The sequence below is a fragment of the Cyphomyrmex costatus genome, unplaced genomic scaffold (genome assembly GCF_001594065.2).
Source record: "Cyphomyrmex costatus isolate MS0001 unplaced genomic scaffold, Ccosl1.0 scaffold1145, whole genome shotgun sequence".
In the NCBI taxonomy this organism is placed as follows: domain Eukaryota; kingdom Metazoa; phylum Arthropoda; class Insecta; order Hymenoptera; family Formicidae; genus Cyphomyrmex; species Cyphomyrmex costatus.
The window spans coordinates 5,847-15,882 of NW_017275114.1; the positions used below are offsets into that span (position 1 = coordinate 5,847).

A 10,036-nucleotide genomic window follows, 5' to 3' on the forward strand; every position below is an offset into this window, starting at 1 on the left:
CGGCAGGAGTCTTCGTCGGGTCCGCGTCTCCTCGGGGTGCTCCCTCCTTGTTCGGCGGACGCCGGGCTCTCCGGCTGCTCTTGCTTCTCTCGGGCGTAGGTTGGTCGGCCGCCACCTCGGCCCTGGCCACGGTTCCTTCCTCTCTCTCTTCCGCCGTCGTCTTCTTTCCGTGGACGTCGATCTTCCTTCGGTGAGGCGCCACTCATTTTACATGCAAAATTATTGCGGGGATTAGAAAAGAATACTTAAATCGCTAATTACGGTCCCTGGAGATTTCGCTCGCTCGCCATTCCCGGCTCGGGTCATGCGCTCATTCGCGCTTTGTGACGGCGAAGGGTCGCTGCGACGATGCAGCGAAACTGCAACGTCACAATCCATACATCCTTCATTCTTTCTTAATAAATTATTCATTAATTATTAATTCATTTTGTAATAAATTAAAGTTTAACACAAGAAAAATAATAATACTGAGGAAATATCAAAAATAATTAAAAAGATAATTTTCGCATTGTTACTTTCAGAAAAAATCAAGTTTGGAGAAATGTAAAAAAATTGCTAATGTATAATTACATATAATTGTATATAGATGTAATTTATGTGATTGAAGTTTGGATCGTTCTTGGAGCGAAACAATTGACGATCACTCGTATATACATGTGACCGAAAATTATAAACGTATGTCGAATCGTTACAAAACAAAAGGTAAAGGTGCAAACACAATCGAATGGCGAGCGCCATTCGAGCGATCAAAAATATCCTACATCCGTCCCAGCGCCCGGTGGTGAAATCCAAGAGCAGGAGGACGATGTCCGCGATCATAGACGGTAGTAAAAAAAAATTCGTTCCCCTCGCTGACCCGTAAGGGCACCGTATATACATATATTACCGCGCGCGCGCGCCGCTCGCGCGATCAGAAATTTCCTACGTCCATCCCAGCGTCCGGTGGTGAAATCCAAGAGCTGGAGGACGATGTCCGAGATCACAAACGGTAGTAAAAAAAAATTCGTCCCCCTGTCTGACCCATAAGGGCAACGTATACACATACAAAGTATGTATACATGGAGCACCCGCGGGCGCCGCTCGCGCGATCAAAAATTTACTACGTCCGTCCCAGCGTCCGGTGGTGAAATCCAAGAGCTGGAGGACGATGTCCGAGATCATAGACGCTAGTAAAAAAAAAATCGTTCCCCTCGCTGACCCGTAAGCGCACCGTACACACATACGAAGTATGACATGGAGCGCGCGCGGGCGCCGCTCGCGCGATCAAAAATTTCCTACATCCGTCCCAGCGCCCGGTGGTGAAATCCAAGAGCTGGAGGACGATGTCCGAGATCATAGACGCTAGTAAAAAAAAATTCGTTCCCCTCGCTGACCCGTAAAGGCACCGTACACACATACGAAGTATGTATTCATGGAGCACGCGCGGGCGCCGCTCGCGCGATTAAAAATTTCCTACGTCTGTCCCAACGTCCGGTGGTGAAATCCAAGAGCTGGAGGACGATGTCTGAGACCACCGACGGTAGTAAAAAAAAATTCGTTCTCCTCGCTGACCCGTAAATTTATGTAGCCGTGTAATGCTTACTTGGGCTTTCTCTGTATCAGGAGTTAAAAGAATGGTTAGAAATTCTTTGAATATTTCATCTAATTCTAATAATTCTGTACTCATCAACATTATTGCTACACATTCGAGTAAAAATGTCTTTACCCCAATACATTTTGGGAACTTTTTATGTATATATGATGACACATTTCATAAAATGTGCACAACACGTGTGCACAATTAATAGTGTATTATCAACTGGCAACTTCTTATCTAAATATAAATATACACGTTTTAAATAATCTATAATATCACATTTATTCCATTCATTCATGAGAGAATTTATTAAGGCCCAACTCCAATCTACCACTACAATTTTAAAAATAGGCCATCTTTTTCGATTCGTTTCAACAAAATGTCGATACCTTTTTAATAAGATATTAATAGATGGAATATCATGCTCGGATGTTGCCACCTCGACAATAGGTATTATTGACTCGTTCTTTTTTATAACCATTGCGTAGTACAATATTCTTTTACAATAAATATCTTTTGACTTGCGTACTATTGATCCTGTTGCATCAAAATGAGCTATTTGATCATTAATATCAATAATGTTTAATTGTTCTTTTGAATACATGATGGCATACAAAGGTGGATAATTTGTACGCGTTCTGTTTTACCGGCTCGTTACATTGTCTCATTTTGAAAAAACGGTGCAGCGCTAGCGGCGTATAATCCTACTAACTCTTGTGTGCAACGGCACGACAGCACGAAGATCGCTCGCATCAGACGCGAGCAAAATACAAGAAGAAGCAAGATATTTGAGTTGTTGATTCACCTTGGCATCTTGAGTTATTTCCTAACAAATTTTGGTCCTTCGAGCTTGGATATAACGACAACGAGGTGTTTAGAGCTCAAATATCAGTGACTCGAGCGTTCTAAGTCTCAATACGCTGACAAAGAACGGCTACCAAAGGAAAGGGAACGACATTGGCTTTCGGCAAGTACGAGACGCTTTAGCTGAAGGTTGATACGATTGAGGCATTCTCCGTCCACACCGTCGACGCTCAACAACGAGAGCTGAGGAATACGCTGGAAAGGAGATACTCGACATTTTTTTCCGTCATCTTCGACGATAACGACCAAACGACGCCATTGTTGGTAAAGGCTACTACGCATGCGCAACACGACGCTGCTACAACAACGTACTCGTATACTACGATATTGTCGACAATCATTTTGTACACCGGTAGGTTAGATTATAAGCGTAGATACGATGGAAACGATAGACGAATTGAAACGTCAACGAACGACGCTCAAGGCTCGCGCTACCAGGTTCAAAACCTTCTTAGAAAATTACCAAGATAGCTTTGAAAATCGCTTAATATTAGAAGTAAGGTTAGAAAAATATAACGACTTGTGGCATGAGTATCACGTATTACAAACAAAGATCGACGCGATTCTTCCCGACTCTGACGTCACGGATCGCGAGATATTTGAGGAAGCATTTTTTACAGTGCAAGCTGCGGCGCGATCGAAACTCGTACAACACAATGTTAACAGAGTAGAGTCTCGTTCCGTCCATCAAGCAGAACAACATGTTCAAGATGCGCCAAACGCGATAAATAATAAAACGGTGCGATTGCCTGTAATAACTCTGCCGAATTTCAGCGGAAGTTATGAACAGTGGCAACAATTTAATGACACTTTCAGAGCATTGGTTCATGACAATCCTAACCTCACCGCGGTTCAGAAGTTTTACTATTTGAAATCTGCTCTGTCAGGTTCCGCATCTCAAGTAATAGAGTCATTGCAAACAACTAATGAGAATTATGATATAGCATTAGAGTTATTAACTAACAGATTCTCTAATCTGCGTTTGACTATACATCATCATATTCACGAGTTATTTAGTACACCTCCAATACCGAAAGAATCTGCAGAGTTATTGCGAGCGTTGCTGGACAATTTTCAGAAACACTTGCGAGTGTTGCAACAATTGAAAGAACCTGTAGATAAGTGAGATACTCTTATAATTTATTTGTTCACTAGCAAGTTGGACTCAGTGACAAGGAAAGAGTGGGAATTGAAGGTCGTTCAGGACAAGCTGTCGACTACTACACAATTGATTGAATTCATTAATACACGATGCGAATACCTTGAAGCTCTTCGCCCTGCGCAGGTAACGAACAATCTTGTAAAGGCGGCGACACAGAAAACAAACGTAAACAAAGGTAAAAATGCGACTGTAGCATGTATAGCTACGAACGAAACAGGTGAGTGTCCTCTCTGCAAACAGATGCATCGACTGCATGCTTGTAAAATCTTCAAAGATTTAACCATAGAGTCTCGACGAGCTGAAACTAAAAGGCTTAATCTATGTTACAATTGTCTAGGTTCAAATCACTTATCACAAAAATGCACGTCACGAAATTGCAAACATTGTTCAAAGAGACACCACTCTCTGCTTCATTTGAACGAGCGATCTAGCGATGATACTCAGAACGCAGTATTGTCTAACAATGCATCCGCAAGTTCAATTGATTCCAATGTGAAGACTCAGGCATGCGAGACGCCGGCTACGACGTCGGTCTCCATGAAGACGGTCGGATCTAACAAACTTAAACCAGAAGTTCTGTTGTCAACAGCTGTTCTGTATATCCGCGATGATGCCGGTAATTTTCATAAAGTGCGTGCATTGTTGGATAATGGCTCGCAGTCGAATTTTATCGCTAAAACAACATGTCAGAAATTAGGTCTTAAGACAAGTATAACGAAGCATTTAATTTCATGTCTAAATGTGACGGAAACGCAAATCACGGAAACAGTACGGACTACAATAGTCTCTTCTAACACGACTTACGAGACGGACGTTAACCTATTTGTTGTTGATCAAATCACACGTCCTATCCCTACCAAACCCATTAACATGAGCTCCGTTAGTGTGCCGCCGCACATTGAATTGGCAGATCCAACATTTCACACGCCGCAGGCCGTGGATTTGCTACTGGGAGCAACAATATTCTGGGACATTTTGGAAACGGACAGAATTCAATTAGGAGCTAAGCAACCAATGTTACAATCCACAAAACTGGGTTGGTTGTTGTGTGGACAGATCGGACCGCCAATCAATGCATCGTCACACAATAACGTTTCTATATGTGGATTTGTACAAAGCGAGGAACTGCAGGCACAAATCGAAAGATTTTGGCGCATCGAGGATATGTCTAATACAAGACTCTTATCCAAGGAAGAATCTATGTGCGAAGATATTTTCCAGAAAGAATATCGCCGAACTCAAGACGGGCGATTCGAAGTTCCACTGCTATTTCGTGAGGACCCTATAAGCACATTGGGCGATTCCCGAGCGAATGCGTTACGACGATTACGCAGCATGGAACATAAATTCCTAAGGGATCACCAACTGCAAACGCGATATGGCAAGTTCATGGATGACTACATCGATCTTGGTCATATGTCTGCTTTGTCAGTTACTGACACACACAACCAGAAGATTAACTATTTGCCTCACCATGCGGTGACAAAAGAGTCTTCAATCTCAACGAAACTTAGAGTTGTTTTTGACGCCTCTAATCCAACGACGTCTGGCAAATCACTCAATGATTGTCTGCTAGTGGGACCGACAATACAGTCGGAACTATTCGAAATCATCATACGCTTTCGAGAACATCCTTATGTCTTGGTGGGTGACATCGTCAAGATGTACAGACAAATCAAGATAAAGCCAGATCATCGAGTGCATCAGTGCATACTGTGGAGATCCAATCCAGAGGATCCACCCACAACATACAGTTTAAATACTGTTACATATGGAGTGGCTTCATCACCGTTTTTAGCCATAAGATCATTACAACAGTTATCGGTAGATCATGAGAAAACACATCCCCGTGCAGCAGCCGTCATTGCCCGCGACTTCTACGTCGATGATATGATTACGGGAGCGGCCTCGGTACAACAACTGCACAAACTTAAAGCTCAGGTTACCGACATATTGAAGACCGCAGGATTCGAGTTGTCCAAATTTCGTTCAAACGTCTCACTCGATCAGGATGAGTGCCTAGACCACTACGAAATAACGGATGCAAAGGTCTTAGGATTACTATGGCAGTCAACGACGGATCTGCTACGGTACGAAGTAACTTGTATCGCTATGCCAGAAATCATCACCAAACGGATCACGTTGTCGCTGATCACGCAAATATTCGACCCGTTAGGTCTAATTGGCCCAACTACTATTAAAGCGAAAATTCTAATGCAGTCGCTTTGGCAATTGAAAATAGACTGGGATACACCTATACCAGAGACGCTTCGGATCCTATGGTTGTCATATTTTCAGCAACTACCAATTATCAACCAAATCGCGATTCCGCGGCACGCTATTTTACACAGCCCAAAGGACATCCAACTTCACGGATTCTGTGACGCCTCCCAGAGCGCTTATGGCGCATGCGTCTATCTCCGATCCATAGACAACATGGGAACGATTTACATACAACTCTTGGCAGCGAAGTCACGTGTAGCTCCCTTGAAGACCATTACACTTCCGCGACTTGAGCTATGCGGAGCTGTACTTCTTTCCAATCTCGTTCATAGAATATCTCAAGCGCTTACATGCACAGTCTCCAAGCATTATCTGTGGACAGATTCTGAAATTGTATTGGCGTGGATTCAAGGACAGCCCTCACAATGGCAAATCTTCGTTGGCAATAGAATTACGGAAATTCAACGATTGACAAACCAATCAGATTGGGCTCATGTACGATCAGAGCACAACCCTGCTGATCTGATCTCGCGAGGACTAATGCCCGAACAGCTTCCTGACGCTACGATGTGGTGGGTAGGACCGCCTTGGTTGAAGACTGATCCTCCGCTATGGCCGACGTCTTCAACGCAATTCTTGACAGACATACCTGAGGCACGTACTCAGTCGTTTACAGTACTTCACAAAGAAGATTCATTTGACATCATGCATCGATACTCATCGTTGACCAAGCTCAAGAGAGTAATCGCAACTTGTATAAGGTTCAAAACGAATTGTATGTTGTCCAAATCGGCCTCTCAGCGATTCTCTGGGCCACTCACGGCTGACGAACTACAGAAGACCATGACTATACTCATAAAACGTTATCAGCAAGAAGTTTTCGCTTGTGAACTACATCACTTACGAAAAAACAATACGGTAGATTCACACAGTCGAATCCTTTCACTCAACCCTATACTCGATCAGGAGGGAGTACTCCGCGTCGGTGGCCGGCTTAGAAATGCTCCATGTTCCTACACACAAAAACATCCGATTCTCTTACCTTCTAAGGGTGTTCTGACAGACTTAATTATACGAGACTTACATTTAAAGCACTTTCATATGGGACCACAATTGTTATCGACCGCTATCCGCGAGACCTACTGGATAGTGCACGCGAAAAATGCGATCAAGCGAATACTCAAAACATGCGTTTTGTGTTTCCGATCACGACCACGTAGCTCAATACAATTGATGGGTGATCTGCCTGCGTCCAGAGTTACTCCATCACGAGCCTTTCGTCACACCGGTGTCGACTATGCCGGACCTTTCAATATCAAACTCTCGAGAAATAAATCGGGTAAAGCTTACCTGTGTCTTTTTGTTTGCATGGCCACTAAGGCGGTACATCTCGAGCTAGTCTCTGACCTCACTACGGAAACGTTTTTAAATGCGCTCAAAAGATTTATTTCTCGACGAGGCCCATGCGAGTCCATTCTATCTGATAATGGAAAGAATTTTGTGGGTGCAAGCAACCTGCTGCGACAATTTGGTGAATTCATATCACACCCTGAACATCAAGCAAAAATCACTGATTTTGCGTCAAATCAAGGAATATCATGGAAATTTCTTCCACCTCACTCCCCTCATATGGGAGGACTATGGGAAGCAAACGTGAAAGCGGTAAAGACTCATCTTAGAATAGTCATTAGCAACACGTTGTTGTCATTTGAGGAACTTTATACGGTAATTGTTCAAATTGAAGCCATTCTTAATTCACGGCCTTTATGTCCATTAAATAATTCTCCGGACGAACTAGACGTTCTGACACCCGGACATTTTTTGATCGGAACATCATTACTGTCATTGCCGGAACCATCCGTGACGGACGTTCCAGTAAACCGCGTTAATCGTTATCAATTGTTGACTCAGATGCAGCAATCATTCTGGAAGCGCTGGTCTCGAGAATATGTTACTCAAATGCAACAAAGAAACAAATGGAAAACTACTGCATGCAATAACGAGATTCAAGTAGGCAAACTAGCATTGATTCGCGACGAGAATCTGCCTCCTCTGAAATGGCGCACGGGCAGAATTAACGAGGTTCATCCGGGCCCTGATGGTCTAATAAGAGTAGTTTCTTTGAAAACTACAACAGGAGTTATCCAACGTTCACTGCCGAAAATCTGTGTGTTACCAATTGATTAATGATATATTACTTATTGCGTGTAGCTATTATGTTGTCTGTATGTACTTAGTGTAAGTTCACATCTGCGATTTAGATATTACGACTACAGTGTAATTTAGACATTAAGCTTATTTAGTTATTTTGAAGATACACTTCAAGGTGGCCGGGATGGATAATTTGCACGCGTTCTGTTTTACCGGCTCGTTACATTGTCTCATTTTGAAAAAACGGTGCAGCGCTAGCGGCGTATAATCCTACTAACTCTTGTGTGCAACGGCACGACAGCACGAAGATCGCTCGCATCAGACGCGAGCAAAATACAAGAAGAAGCAAGATATTTGAGTTGTTGATTCACCTTGGCATCCTGAGTTATTTCCTAACAAAAGGTAAGCCAACATATTGAATGTACGAATTTTTATTTCGTGAATCTTCCACGTACTGCTGAAACAAATCGGATAAATCGTTTGAGCTAAGTGTTCGATCATTTCTACAATTGTGTTCTAATTTTGCTTTCTAAAATGTCGAAAGCAATCTTAGCTCTTGCATGTGCCCTTCTTGAGCAAGTTCTGGATCAGTCCGTTTTGCAATGTCACGTTGTAATGTTCTTGGACGAACATATTGAAGTTGTTCTTTTATAATTTTACGTTCATTTCCTCTAAGAGAACAAAAAATAGTCGGTCCTTCGTGCTTAATCTCTTCACAATTTGTACCAGAGATAAAAAATGTACATAGTCCTTCATTCAGTTTAATGAGAGCGAATCTAAAAGACTTGGAATGACTTTTATATCTGCATCGCACATAAATAACATATGAATCATGATTTTTACAGATTCCTCCAAAAAATTGTAATGGACATGGAAATTTAAGCGTATGTAACATAAATTTACATATTTCCGTACGTACGTTTTCTTTATTAATAATATTATCTTCATTTTTTAAGGAGTATGTGTTTAACTGAACTTCACCATGATCTATACAATATCTTTGTTTTAAGAAATGTGATATTAAAGGTGGTAAAGAACCAGAATCAAATTCATCTGCTTCGTTATTTTCGTTTTCTAAAATTTCTGAATATTCTAATATCGATGTATCTATTTTATTATAATTGATAAAATTATATTCCGATAATACCTTTGTATTTGTTGTTCTTTTCGGCGTTTCATTATACGTATCGTTTATATTCTGCTTCTTATTTTTTGCATCGTCATTACAAACAGAAACTGAAACGGCAAGATTATTCGTGTGTAAGAAAACAATTAAATTTTTTTGGGTTAATTAAATTATATAATCTATTTTCAATTTGGGGGGGGATTCTCGGTTGTAAGCGGGGATGGACTGTCAGGAGGCACCCTTTCTAATGTCGAAGGGCGATCTTTTTAGGACTGTATAATTTATAAACAATAATACACTGAAAAAAAATTTTTGTTATACGGACAAAATTTTTATGGTTAATTTTTTCAATAGTTCATCCAATCATTGTTTAGTTGCAAAAATATAGTTTGTTTATGTCAACCTTCTAAGTTGAAATAACTGACTTATATTATCAATTGTGCATATCGTGATCATCATACAAGTCTATCTGAGATCGTATAAAAAATATGAAATATTGTATTGTAATGTACATATCAGAGCAACATTTATAAAATATTTAAAATAATATGGTAAAAATGTAGATTAGGGGAGCCTCTCCCGATGACCTTGACCTTGACATATGTTGTCAAGGTCATTACCCTGAGTGACCTTGAGGAAGTTTTAACCGTCGGACCTAACTCGTTAAAAAGTTATTAATAAAAAAAAGTTTCAAAATTAACGTATCATTTCTGGAAAATTATACGTATTAATGTATCATTTCTGCCATATATGTATTATAACAGTACTATTTTTACACGCATGCACACACACAATATAACAGACCAAGAATAAATGCAATCAAAATGAATACAAGAGGTACACTTCTTACCATTTATGAATCACTATTCTACACCTTCCCTGTTCAGAAATGTTAAACTTTCCACGCGAAATAACTTTTACCCCCCCCCCCCCC

The 10,036-nt window shown here is 41.2% G+C and overlaps 1 protein-coding gene across 1 annotated transcript; it reads left to right on the plus strand.

Annotated features, from left to right (window-relative positions):
* The first annotated feature begins 2,819 nt into the window (after positions 1–2,819).
* Positions 2,820–8,012, plus strand: LOC108777399 (uncharacterized). The gene is made up of 3 exons (XM_018544275.1): positions 2,820–3,562; positions 3,596–3,819; positions 3,940–8,012. Exons 1-3 carry the CDS (start codon positions 2,820–2,822, stop codon positions 8,010–8,012), a joined length of 5,040 nt encoding a protein of 1,679 aa, XP_018399777.1.
* The last annotated feature ends 2,024 nt before the right edge of the window (positions 8,013–10,036 follow it).

Bases quoted from the DNA above. Each gene is read 5' to 3' on its own strand.
- LOC108777399 (XM_018544275.1), top strand. From the start codon at position 2,820: ATGGAAACGATAGACGAATTGAAACGTCAACGAACGACGCTCAAGGCT. The intron at 3,563-3,595 runs GTGAGATACTCT...TTTGTTCACTAG, and splicing joins TTGAAAGAACCTGTAGATAA to CAAGTTGGACTCAGTGACAA. The intron at 3,820-3,939 runs GTGAGTGTCCTC...ACAATTGTCTAG, and splicing joins TATAGCTACGAACGAAACAG to GTTCAAATCACTTATCACAA.